Raw genomic sequence first — 25,267 nt, forward strand, 5'->3', positions numbered from 1 at the left:
AATTAAAAGTTTATATTGAAGTTGCAAAACACGCTAAAATTTGTGATTTTTTACACCATTAAACCTTCTTTTTACGCGAAAAGCTCATAGAACTATGGCCTCTTCCAGCATAAAACGCAGATAAGTTCTTAGCCCAGAGGCCGAATCATCTCCAATAGAGATCAACCTGCCGAGCGTTTACCGTGTAACAGTATGCAAATTTTAGAGCGTGCGCAAAACTTGGAAGTAAAAAATGTGTAGTTATATTGAAAGATGTTATTACGATTTCAAAATTTAAGAATCGGAAATGATATAATATTTACATGAAAAGTTACATGTCAAGAAGAGCCACGGTCTGAGGAATAACAACATTATGTGAAACGTAAGAACCCCCCTGAAACAGAAAAGAAATTGGAAAAACAACATTTCGAACAAAATGAGTAGGACCTCTAATGTTACTGACACTTAATATTCACAGTAATAAAGCTCATCTCTAGAGAATTTATATATTTTGCGGTCATTCTTGTAATCTTCACTCTTCACTGTCATATATTTGTTGCCATTTCTCTTTTCTTAATTTCCTTTTTGTTGTTTTACCCTGCCGGTAAATCTTTTTTCTTCTACAAAGGAATGGCTTAATACTGCTTTCAGCTCAGCAGCACAAGCAGCAATTACCCATAAAATGCCATTCCATAATCATCTCCTTCTCCCATCTTATATCAATTTCTCGATTCCACTGCAAAATAGAAGCCTCGGTTAACCCATAATGAGGATGCTTTTCTCCCACGGCAGTGTTATATATGCAGCTTGACCAGAAGGCTTTCAAAAACCATAGGAATCGAATCTTGGAGAGATTCAATAAAACAAGGCACAAAAGCAGATCAGTTAATCTGAAACAAGTTCCTCCAATTCAGGTTCCTCAGAGTTGAACCCTTCATAATCCAAACCAGCGCCATCGAATGGATCATCCTCTGTAGGGCCATCTCCATCATTATCAGGATCAGGCAAATCTAGCTCGTCGTCAACATTCGTTTCGTCATTTGTGCTATCTTCTACAGTTGCATTATGCCCTTTCCCATACTTTCTAGGCCCTGAATCTTTCTTCACCTTCGCCTCAGAATCTTCACAAATGCAGGTGTGTGGGTTCTCATGAAACTCCCCCCTGCCTGGCCTAACCTCCTTTGGCTCCCCCATGAACCCCCTCTGATAAGAACGAACTTTAGATGCAAAAACATCCCATGTCACGTTACCTTCATTCGAGAATAATCGGTAAAGCTTTTTAGCATTTGGACGAATTGTAGGTTTATGACCAAAGTATCTCCTACAGATCAGAAACACTTTTAAGTAAGTAGACGCAGCCAAAAAAAGAGTTCAGTAATAAGGTACAAGAAAAAAGAGAGATCAATTACCTACGTCCAGCTAATATTCTAGCCATATTACCATTATTGTTGGTAACAAACACGTCACTTTCATCACACACCATAAAGTCAAGTGCAGCCATTCGAGAAGAAAATGTAGAAAATGGTGCCAGCTCCTCTTTGCTGGCTATGGTCTCTTTAGTATAGAAGTTTGGAAAGAGCTGTTTTAAGGGAGCCAGCGATTCTTCCCCTCGGTAAACTTCTCCAGAAGCCACATAAATATGTACGTCACTGCCATAACCCAATGCTCTCAGCATGAGACCCACTTCCTTTGGAGTAAGAGGGCATTTTCCATGCCTCCTTTCCTTTTCAGGGTTTCTCATCTGCAAATTTATTTAACAATAATAAATCTCACACAAACTTCATCTGCTTTATAATCCACCAAACACAATGAAAACCAAATTTGACCAGATGAAGATGCCAAAATTTGCACAATACAAGAAGCTTAACATTGCTCTATTGTAGTACATTCCAAGATACGATAATCATTCAATTAAAAACATGATAATTCTAGCAAGGGTCCAACGTTTTGCAATAGTAAATATTACATAGTACTATTATCAAGCCCAGTCAGAATTTCCAAACAATCTTATGACTTTCTCTTTGTTCTTTTCTAAATGTATAGAATCTTCTTTTTGAAATCAGACTTTTGCAAGAAGCTATAAATGCCAACTTCCGAAAGTGACTTTCATGATCACTCAAAAAATTCACAAAAACGTAAAAAGTAAAGATTTTCTTTAAAAAGTAGTTTTGTCCCACATAATCTATATCGCTATGTCAAACTGTGTCTTTGCATAACTTAAGATCCCGTACTCCTATTGCTGAACTTTAACATTTATAGTTTTTAATTAATTAAATTTGGATAGAGCAAGTCACTTGAACCTTACATGTAAAGTTTTCCACCTCTTCCGTATTGCGGCAAGATCTTCCATTTCCCGAGCACCTCCACCATAATAGCATCCTGAGAATGCCAGCATATCAGGTTCAAACCTGTAGAGAAGTTGGATTGCATCAAGAAACCAAAAAATGATTGTCCTTAAGTAAATGTTTGATTCCTGAATGTCCCCCACATAATCGGTTAGTAATTGCAGATGCAATCAACATAAGCTTCTGCAGTGTGTAATGAATAATATCAAGCTAGAAAATCGAGGCTTTCATGCTTCTCTCGTAGGCTTCTCATCCTATCATAATGACTTGATTTATATAAAGCGGTCATAAAACCCTTTACGTGTTTGTAGATGAATTAGAGTACATTTATATAAATCAGTAAAAAAATGATTTCATATAAGTGTGGACTGTGGACTGTGGACCTCAAAAAAGCAAGGTGTCTGAAGCATAATGTCTAGCAGTCGGTACAAATACAAGCAACCTTTGTGCTTTGATTGGCAGGCTTAGCGACTTCATATAGTTTGAATTTGATAGTTGAGCCTGTGGCTCAAAGCATGCTGAATGCAGGCTTAATCATATAACATGAGAATACTACAAGCTTAAGTTGCCATAGATCAGCCTAAGGGGCAGCACAAATAAAATTGTAGGAATAAGTAGCAAGGAAATACAAAAAGCTCTAATGATGACGGTAATACCTCAGGTGCAAGGCAATGAAGTGCTTGCTTTTCATCCCCATCCTGTGGACCAATGTCTTACCCATTTCTAGTATAGAATCAGTAAACTTCAAAGCATGGTAGTTAACTCTACATCTCAACTTTTGTAGTTGCGGATCCAACTTGTTTGCAAGTCTATAATCAAACTTGGTTAGCTGAATTGCCTGTCAGAGAATTAGGAGTCACATGTCATTTTGAAATTGAGGGGTATCTTTTAAGCACAAGAGACTATATGAACTCAAACTCCCACAGGTTGTTCATTACGAATTATTTGACTGACATAGACAGATGCAATTAAAAGATAAAACAAAGAGTCTTCGGTGAATCCCGCAAATAGATTCTAAAAGTAAAATGATTTAAGGTAAAGAAATCATCGACATTTCAGCAAGAATGTTATGCAGTATATCAACATAAACAGACAGAACTAATACAATTTAAGGTCTCTAGATATTTACTGTACTTAATAAAGATTGAAAAAAGAAGCAGCTGTGGATAAATTAGTACTTACATGCCTTTTCAGAAGAACAGGTAAAACACGAGTATGATAACATCTCTCACTACACTTCCTCGGGACACGCATGTTACGTGTAATCCAAGTTTTTCCTCCCCTTTTTGGGAGGGTATTTATAATTTTGACATCATTTGATAAAGAAGATATGAACCAGGAAACATCAAATATATCGCCAAAATTACTGCATAAAACAAAGAACTTCAATAGTTAGTCTGAACTTTAATGTATTTCTGAACATTTGAGCATATGTATAGAGTTTTGAGACATTAACTTGCAAACAATGCGGTCTTCTTCACTACTAACCTCGCATCCCTCCAAAAGGATTTCTGGTCTAGCTTTGGGACAACAAGAGTGGCATTCAGAATTCGGGCAGCAACAACAGCATCTGTTATCTGCACGAGTGTGAAAGAAATCATATAGAAAAGAGGAACAAGTTGATTAAATGATTCCCAATCACAATACAGTATATTAAAAGCAAAGCATGGCAGCATGGTCTAAACATCCTACTTCAATCAACGTCTACTTAAGAGCATCCTTGGATTCAAATGTACAATAGAGAATTGGAAATGATTTAAAATTGATGTAAAATAAAAGTGCATTCTTGAATGTCACCATACTTGAAATAACCGCTTTTTTAGAATTCCAAGACACCAAACATCAGACATAGACATCCTAAATCAGAAAGGTATTTTCAATTGTCCGCCAATCACGTGATATTAGCAACTATAAACAGTCACCCAGATGCTTATGTGCACATATGCTTATTTATTAGACGCATAAAAAAGGCAAATATACTCTACACTAATCATTTGATTAACAGTTACAATGCAGGACATCTTAGCAAGAGCTTGTCAATCCCCAATTCAACTTAAAAGACTATGTAACTGTTAAATTAAATAAGCAATTATAGTTTTACTTCTACGTGAGTATTTCAAGAATACAGCGCTAACAGTGTTAAACATACAGGAAATGAAATGTTTACATTCAGAAATGTAAATAGCAACTGAGGGACTTCAAAGGCAGGCCATTACAATTGAATCTGGTATAAAACAGGTGTCAAGCTGGCCTATCTGTAACAATGACTTATCATAGAAGGTACTAGAGCTTCTCCTAATGACATCTTAGTCTTAAAACCATAAATGCTTGCTACCAACAACCAAATGAGGGTTCAGTACACCTTTCAATTGTGATTCCTATAAACCACATTGCATGCTTTCAAATTTCTGAGCAGTTATAGCATCCAGATTACCGATTAAAGACTTTATTCACGGGAATTGCATACCATGTAGTTAAAGAAAAGACAACAGCATAAGAAACTGTAAGAAATCTTAGCTCAAAAAGTATACCCCAGTTCTTTGTTGATTCAATCCTCCACTTGTAGCAATAAGCAAATAACGATCGCGGTGTGTAATTTTGCTAGCATCTGCAGCATAAACAACCATATTTAGCTCAAAAAAGTGATCTAAATTCCTATAAAAGAACACAATCAGCTAAAAGTCAAGCAATATGTAAAATCCCAAGTGAGCAACTTAAAACATAAACAGCTAAACTAATACCTGGAAAATTCTTGCTGGCATTACTGCATCCATAGTAAAATTTTGAATTCCTTGAGGTCCAAATATCTCGATCCGATCTCCCTCCTTTTCTCTAAAAAACACACAAAATTAATCATGATCCAACGAAAAAGAAACCAAAAATAGCTAGAATTAAGACAAAAAAACGAAACTGTAGGAAATGAAACCCTAACCGGCACGCGAAAAACTTGTTCTCCAGTTGAAACATCAGCAACATCAATAGACTTAACCAAAGAAAATTAAAAAAAGAGTAAACAAGACGCCATCAGAAATTTAATTAAAACACGTCAAGTCAACAAATATGCGATGAAAGAAACGGAGAATGTCGGTTACCGTATCTTCACGGGGAGGATGGTGAAAACTATCCGAAATGTTCGGAGACGGAGAGAAAATAGACAGAAGACCAAATAGAACGAGAAGAAACCCGGAAAATAAGGAAATTAACGGAAGCAACGAACGGAAACGGTTGTAGTAGTAGTGGTGGTGGCGCCGCCGATTATAAAACGCCATGTCCGGTGGTGAGAAGAACGGAGAACTCGCACTTCTTCTCTCCCTCTCAAAAATGTTGCATAATGAGAGGAAGTTAAGAGCAGGAAGGGGGAGAGAATACGACGTCGTCTAGTTGAAGAAAAAGAAAAGAAAACTGTCAAACGACAGAGATCGATTGTCGCGGTGCGGAAATCGGGATGAAATTGACGGTGCACCGCCCTCAGATACACTATTTTTTTCTTTGTTTTTTGACGATTGCGTGAAATTGTGAGCTGGCGCAGTCAGTTTTCTGTAGTTAAAAGGGATAATTTTAAGTTCTTTTTTTGGTTATAAAATAATTAAGTTATTTTATTATATGTCAGAGACAGAGTGGCTTTTTTTAGGATTGTGATTGATTGTTGGTGGTTGAAGTAAAGATTCTTTTTATAGAGAGATGGAATTTCAGTAATTAAATGTTCATTGCACATGAATGCTGTTGGGTGATTTCATTAACTTTCAATTAAGAACATTTCTAATATATAATACTTTTAAAATTACGTACATATATTTTTCTTAAGTATTGATAAACTTAATATTTTATCTAATTTTATTTTATTTTATTATGTTAAAGAAATAGTTTTCTGTATAAAAAACAATTTGTTTATTTTAAAATTTTAAAAGAATCGGGAATTATATTTGTAATAGCAAGTGAAGTTTAACTCTATAAATGTGATAACCGACAAATTTAATTTTTTATTTTAATTTATTGAATTTATTGATAAATTTTAAGACTTAGTATGCTTTAGAAATATTGTCATTTTTAGAATTAATTATTCAACAACAATCAACGAATTGTAACTTAAATGATACAAACGCTGAACAATAAACTGTCAAAGTCGTGAGTTTAAATCTTTTCACAAACGCTCTTTTATTTTCAATTTTAAGAAGAAAATACCCAACAACAATAGATAGATGCTCCAAAGTTTGAAAAATGAGCAAGTAATTATTATTGACCAATTAAATTTAAGAGTGATAGAGGACCCTCAAATTCAATATTTTCCCCAAATGTACTTTTGTTTGAAAACACTGAAGTGGACTTGGATTGTAGCATTTGGACATGATGGCTAGAGCATTTTATTGGAGACCCTGCCATTATAGATTTACATCGTGTATTGGAGGCCCATTGATAAATAGAACACCATAGGAAACAGCAGCCGGACCTTTGTGTAGGGATTTTAGGACGCATAAATAAAAATACAAAAAAAAAATGACGGCTGTGGGATTTGAACCCACGCCCTTTCGGACCAGAGCCTAAATCTGGCGCCTTAGACCACTCGGCCAAACCGTCCTTATGCACAACGTTGTTTATATCTAGTATTTATAAATGAAAGATTAGTATTTTTACTTCTTTGCATACCAGAGTTTGGATTTGCAGCCCTCTCACGGAAGAGGATGTCCCGCTGGAAAAATCAAATACCTTTACTGCACTGAGGAGCCGGAGACTGGAGGCAAAGCTATATATTCAGTAGATAAAAGAGAGAAAAAAACAATTTATAATTCTATAACTAGTAGATCAGATAGAAAAATGTAACTTCCTCAAAATATATCTACATTATATATTAGATCACCTCTTCATGTAAATTTATAATGACATGTTCTTGATATTTAATACATAATAATTCTGAATAAGACATATTTTAAACTGTAGCCTAAATCAACATTGAAAATGAAATAAAAAATAATGATATATTAACTCTTCAAAGACTCAAAAAATGCCTTACGTGATGACATTTGAGACCGAAAACCTTCTGATTACATAGTAAACCAAGTAACTAATATAGATCTCTAGATCAAGTTCGATTTGAATTATAAATCTCATAATTCCAATTCAATCAAAAGTGACAACGCTCTAAAAATAACACTATGCCAATTATTAATTTTTCAATTTCATTTTAGACATAACTTTTAAAGTTAAATGCTAACTAAAACCAAGCCAAACCAAAAATTAGATTAACCAATTCAATTCAGTGTTAAAGTATAAAATCAGTTCAGTTTGATTGGAACCATAAGCAAATTCCTAGCTAGGCCAACATTCAAAAGTAAATGCCGCTGCTCAAATGGAATTACGCAAGGTAAAATTAGCTAAGAAGCACAAAGGATTGAACTAAAAAAATAATTGCTTGTGATCACAAGCATAAATTAATGGATAAAGAAGCCAGCAAGCCGAAAATGCTCATAATAACCTGCCAACCGCAGAAATACAACATGAAAGGTGCAATGAATCCAGGGGACTCTAATGCTTCTAACATCCTACTGAACCACAAAATTGGACTTGACAATCTGAACCAAAGCTTCATTCCCGCAGACAACCACCACCGCTATCTTCTGTGTTTTTAGAACTAAAAAGATGCAGGATCAGCTACCTGACCGGTCATGCATCAAGAATTGGGAACCGGTGTTCTGGCAACTTGGGATATGCCCGTTTGAACAGGCTCATGCAAACAGTATCATTCTGCTGAAGAATGCCATTGAAGATGCACTTCATTGCCCCTGATTAATGAACAGAAAGCAAAAAGATTAAAGCTTCGATCCCAAAATGCCACTAAAAGAACTTGACAGCTGGAATCTTAAATCTTCTAACTAAAGTCAGCATCTCAATACTGATGAATCTATATTTTCAATGATTGATGACCCAAAAGGTTTCTTAAAAAAAAAACAGGTCGTAACCAGTTTGATGTTCATCTACCATAATTTTTTCGAGTAAAGAATCATCCCGGTCCTTAAATATATGGGCCAGCCTCATATAAGTCAAACTTGTCCTATTTTGACAATTTAGTTCACTACTCTTCAAAATAAGATCAATTACACCCACTCCTATGTTTTCAGAGGGCATGAAAAGAAACCGTGAATTTTTGTTTATTAACTTATTGTCAATTTCAAAATGTTTGTAATTTTGTTTATTTAATATTATATGTCAATTCAAACGTTACTGTATTTAAAATCTTCACAGTTGTTGTAAAATGCACACTATTAAGAGTAGATGTAATTGGCTTTATTTTGAAGAGTTATGGACTAAATTGATAAAATATGTTAAATTTGATTTATATGAGTTTGTCCCAAAAGTTGAAGAACCGAGATGATCCTTTCTCTTATTCTTTTCTCCCAAAGTAACCATAAAGGTCGTACATCTACATATTGAATTATCAAAGGCATCGTATCAAAGAAACAAAACAAAATGAAACACCTATTCCTTCTACAGCCTCTCTCTTAGATTTTTATAAATGCTTCTACTAATAAAGTTCTTAAAAGAATCATACAGGAGATATAACACATTGTTTCAAATGAAATTAAAATTTGATGGTAGGACATAGAAACCGAGTTTGCATCACATATGCTTAGCGTCTGTCAGATGTCAAGTTGCATGATAGACAAGAAAAATAAATACTGTGATATATCTAAATATTTTAGCATACGACATTACAAGATTTATCCGCTTAAAGAAAGGAACGTACCATGTGTACCAACAGGCTCCCTAATGCGACCCCGACGACCACATTTAGTCCACACTTCCACAGGCTGCAAGCACCAGTGGCATTAAAAATATCAATCATTAAATTAAAACTCTATGATAAAAGACCAGTCATTTATGTGGAAAAACTAAAAAAAGAAGCATCAAAATGAACATTGTATTACCTTAAACCACCTAACGTCCTCTGGGGTATGGAACATATACCGCACTGAGGCTTTTAATTTTGATACTCGTTGAGGGTAACTGCATCAGACAGTTATAAAGAGGGTAAAACATGAGGTCAAAAGCTCCGTTCCTCTGTAGCACACATGTAATTCAGAAAGACGACAAGGGCTATTACTCCCTTCCTATAAGGACTAGCATGTATGCTTAATGATTCACATAGGGTCAAAAATTCATACCCAGTTAATATAATCTTCTTCAATATTATCCTGTCTGGGTCAATGCTTCTTAAAGATCCAACAGCAGCAACCCTGGGGACAGGGTCTCCTTCTGCACGCTTCAGAACTACTAAAGGAAGAGAAAGAAAAGAAATTGGAGCATAAACTGATGCAATGGAAAACCGTCCTGCATGAAGGAACCTCTCCATCTGGTGCTTGTCTGAATGAATGTTGTCGGAGGAAAATAATGGCCTGAAAGGCAAAGGAAAGAGACCAAGTGTTACCTTCTTTTTGTTTCGAGCACAATCTTCCAAATCTATCACAGAATCCGTAATATTAAAGAGCACAAAAGCTCTCCCAATCAAAGGGCCACATTCATAATAGACAAACGAAATGTCCACAACATCCCAACAGCTTCAGACGCTTACCGAACAGAAGCCTCCAGAGCATCCTTAATAAAGTTCTCTTTTATTACTTCTACTTATAAAACATGAAAAGGGACCCCAATGAGGAAAAACAACAAGAAAACCAGCTGCTGCTGAGGCTTCTGTTCAGGAAGTATCTGAAGTTGCCGATGATGCTGTGTAGGATTCATTTATTACGACAGAGTTCTTTACTAGTATGGATTTTGTGAGGGTAATAGATGCAGAATAATTTACCCTTGAACATACTCAAGACAACACATGTATCAAAAATATTACCTGGCAACAAACTGCCGAAAACCAACATGAAATACTAGTTCTTCCTTTGACTTGATAGGAGCATCATATGTATTGTGTTTCTTAATGCTGCAAAAAATGAAAATCCCATCTCAGGTAACAGCTTAGGATCACACAAGTTTCTGTTTAAGAACCGTATAGTCCAACTAGGACTAAACAAAGAATTTTTTTTTAGAAAATACCTAAAATGAAGAACAGATAGTTTAGACTCGTGTTGCAAAAGGCCACATGCAATAATGGGCATTGTGTTTGCCAGTATACACAATTTGGAAGCAACAACAGAGGGTATCTCCTTGATGTGAAGCCTTACATAATGGCCCACCGGTACGCAGCTATCCATGTTGTGTTGGTATTCTAAGGCCTTTGCACAAACATGTTTCTGTGTTCTTGCAAAATTATCAAATGCAAAAATTCTGGCATATTCTGGAGGTAGAGACTCCTGAAAAACAAAAATTACATGAATGTTATTGTTTGCAGTCTGCATCAATAAATTAAATTACAAGATAATAACTATAATACCTTGGGGTCCCATGAAGAAGTCCTGAGGGACTTGAGACCTCTATACTTGGCAAAACGCTTTCTAGCAGGAATATCCAATGGGGTTTCCACTTCATCGGGAAATTCTGCGGGAAAAGAAATATTAATTTTAAAAAATTAAACATCATGTTTTATCACCTCAAATAAGATATTGAAGACAGTCATGTCTGGAAATTGCTGTAAGCTAACCAGTATATTATCATCTCATCTCACGAATGTAAAAGGAACAGAAACTGCATAACCTCTTAAGAGATGTGCTACTTAATTTTGTAGGAAAGGGAAGTGTGGAGTGGTGGTAGCAGGAGGGAAGGGGGAAGAACATCGTACAGCAGAGCACTTTCTAAACTACAGAAACAGCTCACTCTAAACAAAAGACCTAGATTGGTATCTTCAAATTAAACTCAATGCAACTCCATGACAGAACAAAGGGAAAGGAACACATTTACCCTCATCTTCAGCATGCTGCTCTTTAATTCGCCTAATATCGTCCTCTATCTGTTCCCTTGTTAAGTTATCACCTTCCTGCGGGGCAAATGAATGACTGTTACATCTATAAATGATCACTAAATCTATATCGCTTGGGAGTTGGGACTCACCATCATCACTGAATCAATTTCAGTTTCTTCATCGAAGTTCCTTAGATCTAGAGAGGCTTGATCATCATCAAATTCTGAGGCATGGACAGCCTCTAACCCTGGACTATCTGCTTCGTCCAGTGCCATACGTTCTTCATCATCACTACCACTATCCGAACCCTCTCCATCTGAATCATCCACAATCCAAGCAGCCTGAAAGAAAATGAGTAAGTTATATCAATGCTTTCATAAAGGAATGGGAGCAACAGAATACTGCAGGAATGAATACAAGAAAAATTTAGACAAATGCACACAGACCTGGTACTCTGAAGTACCTCGAGGCAGGGTTCTCTTCTTTAGCTTTTTTTCTTTCTGATTTTCATTAGCCTCTGCCATCTCTGCTTCTGTTGGCCACGTCTGATCAGGAATAACAATGTCATAAGTACATATTCATCTACTGTAAAGATCACTCATAGACTGACAACATAGACACTTATATGTTTTCGAAATCAAGCACATTGGTAGGATATGACAATGCTGTCACCCATCAGAGACAAATCAATGCAGATAAACATAGTAAACCCTGATAAGTGAATGCTTGAAAATGGAAGGTGAACGAGTAGTCCTACAATACTAGAACACAATCCTAAAACAAAATATCACAACAACAAAATTAGCAAAATGAATTCATTAAAAACATTTCGTCGAGGCAGCAAATCCTAACATCAATAAACTGATTCAACAAATGATCGTTTAAGTTACCTGTTCCCCTGCAAGTGGATCTGGAATATTCTCAACAAGCAAGGGCTCTTGTGTCAAAGGATCAGGATCTATCGAACGAACCACCTGAAACAACAAAGAAAGATTAGTTGTCAGTGTCACGCACCTTAGGCGTGAGAATTTAAGCCTTGGTATGAAAAATTTATTCTAACTATTTTAAAGTTTGAAACACCTACAACGATGACATTGTAAGAAAACCAAATGCCACATATATCGTTAATGTTCTACAGTTCTTGGACAAGGGAAAAGACCCCCAATAATATCACGTATGCCAGTGATACATAATTCAGAAAATAAAATGATCGAGCTATGACATGCCCTAAATGCTCAATCATTTTTAGAAAATGGTGAGAAGATTTTAAATGAAAGAAATAAGCCAAGTGATAAATAAACTAAATGATCACCATTTTCATTAGACCCCCCTTCTTTATTTAATATTTAACATATAAAATACTACCTCTGCATCAACCAAATCATCTGAGTCCATTGCATCCGCTTCTTTTCTTGGATTCAAAGGACACCGATCTTTCAGAATTTCTATTTTTTGCAACTGAAAATCTCCTGCCCCAGAAAGATGAACCTGGTGTTGACAATTTCAGATACAATCCCATATCAAGTTGTTAGAAACAAGATAACGACTACAAAAATCCCTCAAAAAAAGGTCAATTGATTACCAGCTGATTCACAGATAGGCTGAGACCATGCAGATAGCCAGTGAGGAGAAGTGTACATTTTCCTGAATTGCAGTCATCTGCTACCATAGTAATCTGTAAAGATCCACAGATAAAGAATCAAACAATCAGCAATAGAACTTTCATTTCAGTGTTTTAGAAATATCCATAATTTCCTCATCTAATTCTCCGTGTTTAATCATTTGCAAGTGTTGTAATGCTGCAAGGTGGATGTAACCAGACTACATTGGATCTTTTCTAGTTTGTTTCCATTGGTACCAGGAATGACCTTAAATAGAGTGTAATTAAGATAAAGTTTTCAGCGTGCCCTTGACTTCTATTAAAATCTAAGAAGTACTAAGACAATCACCTTTTCAGACATAAGATAGGGCCGTTGATTTCTCCAATGAGGCAATGTTAGCCTTTGTTCCCTGAAAATACACAAGAACTGCAATAAACATGTCAGAAGACATTTAAATTTTCCTTCACATGTATACATACAGAAGACTGGAATCATACACATTGCACCGAGTACACATTTAGGTCTTTTGATTAAAACAAATCCATTACTGAAAAAGTCAAGCACAAAAATCTCTTGATAGGTAAACATATTACCTTGTGCAAGTCATCTTTTGTATCTGCTGAATAGAATTTACAATCTTCCGGAAATTCAGTAGCAAGGCTAGATACACACCGTTTCTTTACTTCATTTTTTTGTTTCAGGTCAATAGGCAGATCCTGCAATAAAAAGGATTTGTCAATCTCAGATAACCATAATCCAAGTGACTGTTGTGGAAATTTCAAGGTGTGCGGAGGATAACACAATAACTAAAAACTTACACGAATAAAAACAATGGTGCTCGGCAAACCAATCGACCTAAACACAGACAAGCATTGACTTCCAAATGAATCAATAGATTCAGAAGCATTTTGTTCATCTGCTGACGTCACAAAAGCCATCAGATCGGCAACCTACAATTCAAACAATGTTCACTAAATTAAAGAATAATCGAAAGACTTTAGTTGAGGATCCAAAAAAACTATAAGACTTGAAAATTAAACAAGGTTGCATAAAATTAAATACCTTTGCCATTTCCATGCACGCCGATAAATCCCCATGAGGTGCTTTCAGTACCTGAGTTGCAAAAGGTTACCAAATTGACATTACAATTTTATGGGGCAAATGACTACATAAAATCAATATCCAAAAAAGGAAAGTCGGTTTTTGGCTTAATTTTACCATAATAATATATTAATGTCGAAAGGAACTTACGGTAGCTCTGATTTTATACTCGGAGGAAGCAACTGTTGAAGATAAAGCTGCAGGAGACAGTAATTGCAAAATATCTTGAGCAAGTGAATCGATATTTACCGAGGCAGAGAGGCCAAAAAGAACCTGCCATACATTGCAATGAAAGGAACCCGGAGTCAAAAATTACAAATAATTTATTTCTAAACTAAAGTAACTAAAGGATTACTTACAATTACTCGAGGAGGGCTAGATGATCCAGAGGAAGCTCTTTTCTCTTTTAAAATGGCAGCTTTTTTTTGCTCCCGCAACTACAAATTACCAAATTTTAAGAAAAACAACAGAAAAAATACAGATTAACTACAAAAAAATAATGAGAAATACCATCTTGTTACGTTGAATACGAACAGCTCGTGCTCCCTTGGCAACATTATGCTCCGATTTTGCAATTCGGTTCTTATCTAATTCAACAAAACCAAAACAAATCATTTTACTTTAACTTTATGAACGTACTGAGATGGTTAAATAAAGGAAAAACGAAACCAACCTTTAAGAGAAGTTTTGTGAAGATTGCGAGTGGATTTAGAGGAGAAGCGACACTTGTGAGCTTTATTTACTTGAACCCTACCCATGACTGTTAGTCAATTACGAAGAGGAGGTCGTACAGTATAAAATCCAGTTTTAAACCCTAGAATAACAAAAGGAGGGTCGACGAGTATGAGTGACAGAGTTAAACCCTAGAATAACAAGAAGAAGGTCAAAGAGTATGAAATCGACTTAAATATCAATTTTTCCCTTTTAAGTTGTAGGTGATGGGCAATTAATCCAAATCTTAAATTGTTTTTCGATTTGCCTCTTGAACTTATCAATTTATATCAATTAGGTCAACTTATTTCCTAGGGGCTTAATTGGACAGAAATAAAGTACAAGTTAGCCCCTAAATTTATTTTTAGCATAAATAATCTGAAATTAAATAAGATCTAGTAAATTAATACTCTTTTTTTTATCAAAAGTAAATTAACACCCTGTTTACGCCAAAATTTAAAATATGGCCCCGAAGGCCATATAGCCCATATTCTATTAAAAAGATAGAAAAAGTTACGTGGAGAATTTAATTTCAAGAGATTTGACTTTTTCAAGAGATTTGACCTTTCCAAGAGATTTTCAAGAGATTTGACCTTTCCAAGAGATTTTCAAGAGATTTGACTTTTTCAAGAGATTTCCAAGAGATTTGATTTTTCCAAGAGATTCCAAGAGGATTTTAATTCCAAGAGATTTGAGAAGTTAATTCCAAGAGATTTGACTTCGAGAAGTTAATCTCAGAGGTTTGTTTTTGACCTTGACCTGACCTTGGAGGAAAAGAGAATTTCAAAATCAAAAAGCCAGAAGCCCGTTAGAAGAAGAAGCCCAGAAGTTCAATTGGCCAAGGTCTAGGAAGTCACGTGCTTTTTGTAAAGCGATGTTTCAGGAGCAGTTTTTAGAAGTGGGAAGCGCTGTGAAGACGTAAGCAGTTAAAGAGGCAGTTATCACCCGGCAGTTTCTACAGACGCTATAAAAGGGAGAAGACGACGACGATTTGAAGCCCCAGAAAAATTCAACACTCTTAGGAGATTATCAACGCCAAAAGCTTTTATTTTATGCAATCCTTTGTAAACGGTTTACAGTTTTCGCAATTTCAATCTTTTGTTTTTAAACATTATTTCAGCAGTAGTTCATTTACAGTGTTGAATTTTAAATTTCAACTGCAAAAGTTTATTCTTGTTTTCAAAGTTTCTTCAAGAGTTTTTCTTTACGAACGTTTAGATTTTTTACGTCCTTTGAAAATCTGTCACAATCGCTTGATCAATTTTTAATTTTCAATTTGAGGTCCAACTTCTGACACTCCCGCACACATTTCAAAGGCACCAACCGTTTTCTTAAAAAAAAGGGAAACACACCCTTTAATTAATAACATAATCAATACAAAATTCAGTTATAAAATAACTTTCAATAATTAATAAATAATACAATTGAAAATTGGTCCAATATATATTGGTTGATTACACTTTTTCAATAATTAATAAAAAAGTTATTAAAATTAATAAATTAAGTTACAATGACATTAATCAAATCCAATTGATAAAAATTGTTAAATTCAAGGGGTAGTAAATTGATAAAACAAAGTTTAAATTGGTATTAATTATACATCGCCGACAAATTAAAAAAAATGATTCTTAAATTGTATAAATATTTTAATATATAACGATTATTATTGTCAATAATTAGAAAAAAATTTGATATGACACTAGTGTATATTTTTTCATTTGTAGAATTTTTATTTAATTTGTTTTTATTTTTTGAAGAGAAGAACAATTGTAGGAAAAATTAAATCTGTGATTTTAATAGAATATTACCTAATACTTATAACATACGAGTTATAATTTATTTATGTTATAGGTGCTCAAGTTACGGGCGCTCAAGTTGGTATTCTTTTTTTTTTTTTTGAAACATGGTATTCTTAATTCTACACAGAGAAGATGTAAATTGTACGGAATTTTCTTATTGTGTACCATTTTACAAATAGGGATGTTATGGTAATAAATTGAAATAAAGGAATGAATATCAATGAGGTAAGAGTTCAGGGAGTTTGGTTGAAAATTATGCTCAAAATGAGTTGCATGACATGTCCTCGGTTCACAACAGTTACAAAACTACGTCGTTATGATGTAAAGGACTCCAAAGCGACGCCGTTACGACCCCAGCTCCAAAATAACAAAAAGATGCGCAAATTTCCATGTCAATAAGCAAAATCTAGAAACAATTCCACGTCTCCGTTTTAACGATAACATGCTTCTTTTTCCACCACCACTCCCAACTCGCTTCCCTCCCTCCGCCGTTACTTCTCCCCTCCACCACCACCACCACCACCACCATCACCTTATCTTCCAGCCGCTATTCTCCGCCACCAACGGCTCCACAATAACAACAACTAATTTCGCCGTCTCTCTTAATAATAATAACCAAAACGACGTCACCGAGCAAGAACAAGAACACGAACAAGACATTCTCTCTTTACAGAGCCGCCGTTACGATTTCACTCCACTTCTCAATTTCTTATCCAATCAAATCGAACCTTCTACAACTACTTCTACACCTACGTCATTAGACGTTACAGAATTCCAACTCGCTGAGTCATACCGAGCCGTACCTGGCCCACTCTGGCACTCACTTCTTAAATCACTCTGCTCAGCTCCTGATTCCATCGGTTTAGCATACGCTGTCGTTTCATGGCTTCAGAAACACAATCTGTGCTTCTCTTACGAGTTACTCTACTCTATTCTGATTCACGCGCTCGGCCGTTCCGAGAAGCTTTACGAGGCGTTTTTGTTGTCTCAGAAGCAAGTTTTATCTCCTTTAACTTATAATGCTTTAATTAATGCATGTGCCCGAAATAATGATATTGAAAAAGCTATTAATTTGATTTCTAGGATGCGACAGGATGGTTATCCTTCTGATTTTGTTAATTACAGTTTGATTATTCAGTCTCTTGTTAGGTCTAACAAGATTGATTCTTCCATTTTGGAAAAGCTTTATAATGAAATCGTATTTGATAAGCTTGAGTTTGATGTTCAGCTTTCTAATGATATAATTGTTGGCTTTGCTAAGGCTGGTGATCCTACTAAGGCTATGGAGTTTTTAGGCATGGTTCAAGGGACTGGATTGAGCCCGAAAACGGCCACTCTTGTTGCCGTTATTTCGGCTTTGGGTGATTCTGGTAGGATTGTCGAAGCTGAGGCTATTTTTGAGGAAATGAAAGATAATGGATTGAAACCGAAAACCAGGGCTTATAATGCGCTTCTTAAAGGGTATGTTAAAGCTGGTTTGTTGAAAGACGCGGAATCTGTTGTTTCGGAGATGGAAAGGACTGGGGTTTCACCCGATGAATGTTCTTATAGTTTGTTGATTGATGCTTATGCGAATGCAGGGAGATGGGAAAGTGCCAGAATTGTGTTGAAAGAAATGGAAGCGAATAATGTTATGCCTAATTCTTATGTTTATAGTAGGATTTTAGCTAGTTATAGGGACAAAGGGGAGTGGCAGAAATCCTTTCAGGTTTTGAGGGAAATGAAGAACAATGGGGTGCGTCCTGATAGGCATTTCTATAACGTGATGATTGATACTTTTGGTAAGTTCAATTGCCTTGATCATGCTATGGCAACCTTTGATAGGATGATATCTGAGGGAATACAGCCTGATAATGTTACATGGAATACGCTTATAGATTGCCATTGTAAGGCAGGCCGGCATGAGAGAGCAGAAGAGTTATTTGAGGAAATGATGGACAAAGGATATTCACCTTGTACCACGTCGTATAACATTATGATTAATTCATTTGGAGAGCAGGAGAGGTGGGATGATGTGAAAAGCTTTGTGGGGAATATGCGAAGTTTGGGTTTATTGCCTAATATTATAACATACACAACACTTATTGATATTTATGGAAAATCAGGAAGGTTTAGTGATGCAATTGAGTGCTTAGAAGACATGAAGTCAACTGGTTTGAAGCCGTCATCTACGATGTATAATGCACTGATAAATGCCTATGCTCAAAAGGTATGTAATTACCTCAACTTACGTGGCTTCATCTTACCATGTGATAAATGTATTTGATTACAGTCTTGTGATATGGTGACCGAGTTAGTTAATTTCCTATTGCTGTCAGCTATATTCACTGCAAAGACAAAATCAACATTACTAAAGAAATGAACATTTACTTACTTAAATGAAACAAAAAAACGATTACTTGTTTGCTTTGTGCAATTGATTGGTTTACTTGACCGTAGTTGCCATTTTAGGTCATTATCAATGCACTTCTGCATCAAAATTTTCTGTATTTGACATGACTGGCTTAATACTAATTCATTTTCGTTGTGATGGCATTAATTTCCTAGCATTTTGGTATTCAGCTTAAATACACGTGGTATTCACCTCTTGATTGCTTGCCTATGAGAATTACTGACAATTATATTTAATTTACTATCAGGGTTTATCTGAGCAGGCATTAAATGCATTTAGGCTGATGAGAGCAGATGACCTAAAGCCTAGTCTTTTAGCTCTTAATTCCTTGATCAATGCATTTGGCGAGGATAGGAGAGATGCTGAAGCCTTTGCAGTCTTGACGTACATGAAGGAAAATGTGAGTACTAGTTTATTTGCAGGTCATACTGCCTACTTTCCAATAATAATGGATCTATCCTCTTCCTATTTTGATTTCTTTTGCTCATTTTATGACACATCCATTGGCTCCTGGAACTGCAGGACTTGAAGCCTGATGTGGTAACATATACTACTCTTATGAAAGCTCTGATTCGTGCTGATAAGTTTGATAAGGTAAATATAACACTTCTCGTGTCACTCCAAAGACCAAGTGTGCTGACTGTTAGATGTCATCATCTGTATTTTTTGTATGTATTGGTTCATTTTTATTTTTTCATGCTATATGACATACGGAGTCATGGACAATGAAACTTTCACTTAGACACTAATCTACATCACAAGAGCCGCAATCCCTGCCATTTTAAACTTGTTGTATGTTTCCTATCCACTGATTTCACATGCATTCTATCATCACTTAGCTGCTCCCGGAAATAGTAACGTTTAAATTGTTCTATTTTCCCCCTTCTTTTTACGTCCCATCTTGATATTTTACCTGTCTTAACAGCTTTTTACATGTCATCATGTGAGAATTTTGAAGCTTTTACCTTCGTAGTGTATGTTGAATTGAGTACGAAATAGTCCAAATTGGATTGTTAAATTTAGCATGCATTTTAAACTCAAATGGACTCATGGGTCTTGGATCTTAATTTTGAACTGCAATATGTCATATCCCCAATATTGCCACACTTCTTTTTCTTCTTCCTCTTTTTTTTAAACAAATAGAGTCGAGTTTTTGTGGGTACTGTGCTTGCGGTTAAGGTAACGACTTCGGGCATGGCCAGCTCCCATAGTGTGACGTGCAGTGCGCTGTCGGACTTGATTAATCGTTCTTTGTTGTTCAAAATAAATGGTTTCATTTTTGTAATTTTCTAATTGTTCCAAAGTCTTATAAGTTGAATTAATCAAATTCAATTTTTCTCGTTCGATCTTTGAATAGCAATTTAGATTTCCTAGTCATTACAGATATAATGGTTTGCCTCTAATAGAATAGACTATTTTGTGGCTCTCCTAAATTACTAAGAATAAAATCAATCAAAACAAGGTCGTAGTTAGGAAAATTGCTCTAGATGGCTATGTATAGTTTGCTTAGTTGATTTTGTGAACTGGTTTTGATCTTTAATTAGTATATCATATGATGTTGTGCCTCCTGATTTCAGGTGCCTTCAGTTTATGAAGAAATGATTTTGTGCGGGTGCACTCCCGACAGAAAAGCTAGAGCAATGCTACGGTCTGCACTGAGATACATGAAGCAGACGCTAAAGCTGTAGCTAAAATGTCAGGATAGTTGTATCAAGCAAAGTTTGGGATCAATTGTCAAGGATTCATGTTCAAGCTTGTTGCTCATCTGTTAATTCGAGGTTTGTGGCTTCAATGATGCTGTCAAATAAGTCTTTTTAGTTGCAATCTTGTCATGCTTTCATGTTCAAACTTAAACAGAATAGAAGCTTTTCAGATGTGGCAGTCTTGCAAAAAGTTTCTACAAATGCATATATTATATAGAACATAAATATTTGGAACTGTTGATCGTAAAACATGATTTTAAGGTCCTGTTATTATATCATCATTATTGACTTATAAATTGTTAGGTCCATATGCAGTATCAAACTCATAAGCTACGAGCACGACTAACATGGTAGTCCTCTGGACTTGATGACTTGGCAGGAACAACGGGATGTATGCACATTCATAATTTGGAAGGGATTCCAGTCGATAAGCAAGGGAATTCCAGAGCTGAAAAACATACTGTAATATAAATGCACAGATTTGATGACATTATTGTTACATATTAGTCAGTATTGTAACATATGAAAGCAATAGGTGTAATTTTTGTTTGGAACTGAATAGTCGAGCATATAAATGAACAGAGACAGTTCTACCATATCGACCCACATTATGATTCCTCGCATCATTTATTTGCCTTTTCATATAAAATGATTGATTCTAGGTTATTTATCTAAGTAATAAAAAGATCTTGGACATGCATGCAATCAACAAGAAATGGGGATACAACCTATCAGAATCCCTGATGTAGCTTATATATATATGCATTAATAAAAAAATGTTGTGAGTTTTAAAGTCTGTTTTCTGGTTGGTTTAGTTAACTGATAATAGTAACTAAACCAAATTCGAAAATCTAAATCCAAATCAATCTTTTTTAACCATTTTAATTGTTCAGTCATAGTTATTACTGCTGCAACTTACCGTTTACAAGGGAACCTGTTAGGCTGTTACATAAGCGAAAATTGAAATTGAGAATCTGCAATAAGGTGGACAGAGTTGGATAAAACTGTTGGAGCAATTCATTGAGGAACAAAAAAACCTATTTCTTTGTGGAAAAAGAATGCTGTTTAATTACAAAATCCAAACCTAAAATGTGTCTTGCACATCAAGAATCATACACAGTTAGAGGGAAACAGCTGAAACAATTGGTCTAGATTTGGCTTGCGAAATTCTAGAACAAAACATGAACAACAATAAAACTGAGGATAACAAGAAGAGCCTAAAATATGTTCTTATCTCCTGCATCCCATGCTTTCATGTTCAAACATAAACAGATTAGAAGTTTTTCAGATGTGGCAGTCTTGCAGAAAGTTTCTACAAATGCATATATTATATAGAACATAAATATTTGGAACTTTTGATCGGAAGACATGACTTTAAGGTCCTGTTATTATATCATCAATATCGACTTATAAATTGTTAAGTTACATATGTAATATCAAACTCATAAGCTACGAGCACGGGAATTCCAGATCTGAAAAACATACTGTAATATAAATGCACAGATTTGATGACGTTGTTGTTACTTATTAGTCAGTGTTGTAACATATGAGAGCAATAGGTGTAATTTTTGATTGAAACTGAATAAGTCTAGAATATAAATGAACAAAAAAGAGTTCTACCATATCGAACCACATTATGTCTCCTCGTACCGTTCATTTTCCTTTTCATTTAAAATAATTGATTCTAGGTTATATCTTTTTTTTTTCTTAGGTAGTTATCTCTTACTATCTTCCTATTAGCAAGCTCTTGAGAGCGACTCATGCTTATAGTAGGGAAAAGACAACTAATCAAACCAACTCAAACCCGCTCACTCGTGCCTAACACCTGTTGGTCACTTATGAAAATGAGGAGGTCGATCGTTCATAGGATATAAACCTACCAAAAAATGCTTAGCAAGATCAATGGCATCAGGTTTATTAACAACTAAAGAATACACAGACAATTAGGACAAAAACTTAGCTTAGCTTGATGATGATACATTCCTCAAATTCGTCCACACTGCCGGACCTTCAGGATGGATATCAACAAAATACTTTGAAAATCGAGCATCTGAACATGCAAGGATGGTGCTCAATGATAACATTGGTTTTGCTGCACCCCTGTCTCTCAGCCACACATACATTTTAAATCTAAGAGTAATCCTTTGCATATCATAACATAAATATGCTGGGAATGCCACAATTGACATAAGTGGATACTCTAAACACCTTGTCAAACAATCTATCTTCTTCTCAATAACATCTTTGCTCTGGTTAAGCACCATCGGAGCATGCTTAATCAAGCTTGACACAGCATTGCAGTCCAACCCAGCTTGTACTAAGCAATCATACCTCTCTTGTAATTGATCCCCTCTACCTCGGAACTTTTTTAACGCCTTCATCATTTCATCGGAGTTTTCTACATATCCCAACCTCAATAAGAATGACACCTTTTCCAGTTTCTTACTTTGATCCTCAGACACTATCTGTTTGCTGGTTTTGACATTCGACTTACAAGCCAGGGTGAAGAACTTAATTGGGTCTTGCCTTATAGTTTGGCATAAACTCTCTTTTTTAATATCCAACTCTTTACAAACCGTTTTTGGTCCTTTCATAGTACATGAACACAAGAGTTCCATATGGTTACATATTATGTTGGCAATATCTTGTTTTCCCAATCCAATGTAGAGCAAAAAATCCAGCGCCTGCAGGAGATTTTTCTCACACTTGGGTGACAGAATTTGTGGATTTGATATAAACAATGTGTAAACTTGACTCATCTCTATGCCTAATTTGAGCATTCGACCAAACAATACATAGACCCTCTTCCCAGAGCCTTGAATGACGAGTAGAGGATTAGTTTCAAACAAGTTATGCAGCTGTTCCTCACTATAACCTATTTTATGAAGAAAATCCATAGTGTCCAAGACTCTGTTCCAGTTATAAGATTCCTTAGAAAACATGTAGGCACCAATTCGATCACTCTCTATTCCCAATCTCTTCAACTTATCAATGAAACGAGCAAACTCATTGTCAACACACCCAACCAATAGAGACGGGCAGCAACAAACAAGCTTAACCACAGTAGTTTTACTTAGACCCAAGTTTTCGTAAGCCTGCAGTTTGGAAGCCAACAATCCAGACCCATAACCAAAAACCTCCTTAGCTTCCTTATAAATCTTGCCCATCTTAATACGAGGAATCCCGTAATCGCATAAAATATGAAAATTGTGAAGCAAGACATGGTCATCAGTCAAGAAAAACAAGTGCTGTGGAAGAAGTGAAGAAACGTCGGATAGGGGCAAACCTATGCTCTCAAAAAAGGGTTCAAACTCATTGATTGGATTATACCTAAGAAACTTACCTAAGCACCGTACAACATCTTTGTCATTATGAATGTTAGATAGCAAATTTAGAATGAAATGAGGAGAATTCCTGCTGATATGCTCAGCATCAGTGAAATTCAAACTCCTAGTGGAATGCAAGTACTCAAAGAGAACATCCTGAGCCTCGGTTCTAGCGGCACGAGAGAATTGGTTACTCGAATGAGAAACTGATCTAGCAGTGCAAAACAATCGAGCTTTAACAAGGGGCTGTGAACTAAGATTTAGTTTTTCAAAAGCAAGATAGTGCAGGTGATTAGATTGAAGTATCATTTGAAATACCCTTTTACAGATCTTGGCGACTAATACCATCACAATACCAATTCGAGTTACGGGAAATCATAAGTTCGAATTTCTTACCTTGGGAGAGTTACGCTTCTATGTTCAAGCAGTGGCAACTGATTAAACCCTAGGAGCTTTTTTTGTTTTTATTGCTTGGATAGTTTTTACTTTATGTTTTTAATTTAAGTGTTGTTTTAATGTTTTTCACCTAGTTTTTAATTTATCTATCCTACATGGATTTTATTCTTCTCTAAACAAAAAAACTTTTGCAAAACATGCCAAGCTGTAGGTTGCTTGATGGTTCCCGCAATATAGTGAATTGTTTAAGCTAGATATATTTTTACATTTTTATGCAGATTTAATTTATTAATATAATATTTTTGAAGATATAATCATGTTCGCAGACACCTTGTATTTGCTAGGGAAGTTTGGAGAAAAATAACTACTAATACTAGAAACCAAGATAATATCTTCTTCATCTCACCCGTTGTTGATTGGGTTCTTAATAATCTGCAGCTTAACAAGGATCTAAAGAAAGATAATCGGGCGGTGACCTTTGGTATTATGTGTTGGAGCCTGTGGAATCATTGCAACAATTTCGTCTTCAAAGGCGGAAAAAGAAGCTATGACTCGGTGGCTTTTGTTGTCTGTCGTATGGTGGAATATACTGCTCAGGCCCTCCGTTACGCAGCTCTCGCTAATCCAAGCTTGGGTCACAAGAAGGAACACTTAGTTGGCTGGGAACCTCCTCCGCCAAATTTACTAAAGGTTAATACCGATGGAGCTGTCCCTTCTCGGGCAAATAAAGCTGCTTCGGGAGGTATAGTTCGGACAACAATAGCGACAAGGTCTTTGGATTCAGCAGGTTCATAGGTTGCTGCTCGGTCATGCAGGCTGAGTTATGAGGGGCTTTAGATGGTCGGGAAATTGTTTGGAGCAGAGGTTATAGGAATGCCATCCTAGAGATGGACAGTCGACTTACTGCTGAAGCTCTTACAAGGGATGATATGCCAATTACTACTAACACTAATCTGTTAAGTGCCATTAGAAGCATTTTGAAGAGAAATGGGCAAGTCTGTGTTCGTCATGTTCACAAGAAGGAATCGTTGCGCAGAACGGATGGCTAGCTATGGTTTCAACCACGATCTAGGTC

General features: G+C 35.8%; 4 protein-coding genes and 1 non-coding gene across 8 annotated transcripts; 1 reads left to right on the plus strand and 4 right to left on the minus strand.

Moving 5' to 3' along the window:
• Positions 1–272: 272 nt before the first annotated feature.
• LOC126676852 (O-fucosyltransferase 16-like) lies at positions 273–5,842 on the minus strand. Of its 2 annotated transcripts, none has more exons than XM_050371202.2 (10): positions 5,417–5,842; positions 5,236–5,307; positions 5,066–5,156; positions 4,856–4,932; positions 3,813–3,901; positions 3,507–3,690; positions 2,981–3,162; positions 2,285–2,387; positions 1,389–1,720; positions 273–1,300 (listed from the first exon to the last, which is right to left on the minus strand). In XM_050371202.2, exons 1-10 carry the CDS (start codon positions 5,591–5,593, stop codon positions 865–867), a joined length of 1,743 nt encoding a protein of 580 aa, XP_050227159.1. In that variant the 5' UTR covers positions 5,594–5,842; the 3' UTR covers positions 273–864. The 2 variants fall into 2 exon arrangements, with proteins under 2 accessions (XP_050227159.1, XP_050227236.1); XM_050371279.2 differs by having other exon boundaries at positions 5,257–5,307; positions 5,417–5,841.
• Positions 5,843–6,819: 977 nt separating this feature from the next.
• Positions 6,820–6,899, minus strand: TRNAL-UAG (transfer RNA leucine (anticodon UAG)). The gene has a single exon. It is a non-coding gene; the product is annotated as a tRNA-Leu (tRNA).
• Positions 6,900–7,710: 811 nt separating this feature from the next.
• On the minus strand, positions 7,711–14,792 carry LOC126676775 (uncharacterized). The gene is made up of 21 exons (XM_050371086.2): positions 14,539–14,792; positions 14,376–14,452; positions 14,225–14,302; positions 14,016–14,138; positions 13,827–13,877; positions 13,583–13,714; positions 13,358–13,480; positions 13,113–13,190; positions 12,746–12,838; positions 12,529–12,651; positions 12,054–12,137; positions 11,610–11,708; positions 11,313–11,504; positions 11,163–11,238; positions 10,699–10,802; positions 10,362–10,618; positions 10,162–10,248; positions 9,482–9,712; positions 9,245–9,323; positions 9,064–9,127; positions 7,711–8,101 (listed from the first exon to the last, which is right to left on the minus strand). The coding sequence occupies exons 1-21, from the start codon at positions 14,621–14,623 to the stop codon at positions 7,983–7,985; spliced, it is 2,355 nt and encodes a 784-aa protein (XP_050227043.1). The 5' UTR covers positions 14,624–14,792; the 3' UTR covers positions 7,711–7,982.
• Positions 14,793–16,757: 1,965 nt separating this feature from the next.
• LOC126665752 (pentatricopeptide repeat-containing protein At5g42310, chloroplastic) lies at positions 16,758–21,064 on the plus strand. 3 transcript variants are annotated; one of them, XM_050358646.2, is made up of 5 exons: positions 16,758–18,584; positions 19,015–19,167; positions 19,290–19,361; positions 20,345–20,545; positions 20,774–21,064. In XM_050358646.2, exons 1-4 carry the CDS (start codon positions 16,818–16,820, stop codon positions 20,453–20,455), a joined length of 2,103 nt encoding a protein of 700 aa, XP_050214603.1. In that variant the 5' UTR covers positions 16,758–16,817; the 3' UTR covers positions 20,456–20,545; positions 20,774–21,064. The 3 variants fall into 3 exon arrangements, with proteins under 3 accessions (XP_050214603.1, XP_050214602.1, XP_050214601.1); XM_050358645.2 differs by having other exon boundaries at positions 20,786–21,064; XM_050358644.2 differs by having other exon boundaries at positions 20,850–21,064.
• Positions 21,065–22,285: 1,221 nt separating this feature from the next.
• LOC126665753 (transcription termination factor MTEF18, mitochondrial) lies at positions 22,286–24,292 on the minus strand. The gene has a single exon (XM_050358647.2). It carries the CDS (start codon positions 24,142–24,144, stop codon positions 22,432–22,434), a length of 1,713 nt encoding a protein of 570 aa, XP_050214604.1. The 5' UTR covers positions 24,145–24,292; the 3' UTR covers positions 22,286–22,431.
• Between the last annotated feature and the right edge of the window lie 975 nt (positions 24,293–25,267).

Source organism: Mercurialis annua, linkage group LG1-X, assembly GCF_937616625.2.
Source record: "Mercurialis annua linkage group LG1-X, ddMerAnnu1.2, whole genome shotgun sequence".
Classification (NCBI taxonomy): Eukaryota; Viridiplantae; Streptophyta; class Magnoliopsida; order Malpighiales; family Euphorbiaceae; genus Mercurialis; species Mercurialis annua.

Coding starts and splice junctions, on each gene's coding strand:
- LOC126665753 (XM_050358647.2), bottom strand. CDS start 24,144: ATGGTATTAGTCGCCAAGATCTGTAAAAGGGTATTTCAAATGATACTT.
- LOC126665752 (XM_050358646.2), top strand. CDS start 16,818: ATGCTTCTTTTTCCACCACCACTCCCAACTCGCTTCCCTCCCTCCGCC. Junction 19,168..19,289: donor TGACGTACATGAAGGAAAAT/GTGAGTACTAGT, acceptor CTGGAACTGCAG/GACTTGAAGCCTGATGTGGT. Junction 19,362..20,344: donor GTGCTGATAAGTTTGATAAG/GTAAATATAACA, acceptor TCCTGATTTCAG/GTGCCTTCAGTTTATGAAGA.
- LOC126676775 (XM_050371086.2), bottom strand. CDS start 14,623: ATGGGTAGGGTTCAAGTAAATAAAGCTCACAAGTGTCGCTTCTCCTCT. Junction 14,303..14,375: donor GTATTCAACGTAACAAGATG/GTATTTCTCATT, acceptor GGTAATTTGTAG/TTGCGGGAGCAAAAAAAAGC. Junction 9,324..9,481: donor AAGAAGATTATATTAACTGG/GTATGAATTTTT, acceptor TGTCTGATGCAG/TTACCCTCAACGAGTATCAA.
- LOC126676852 (XM_050371202.2), bottom strand. CDS start 5,593: ATGGCGTTTTATAATCGGCGGCGCCACCACCACTACTACTACAACCGT. Junction 3,163..3,506: donor CTGTTCTTCTGAAAAGGCAT/GTAAGTACTAAT, acceptor ATTCTCTGACAG/GCAATTCAGCTAACCAAGTT. Junction 2,388..2,980: donor TTCATTGCCTTGCACCTGAG/GTATTACCGTCA, acceptor ACTTCTCTACAG/GTTTGAACCTGATATGCTGG.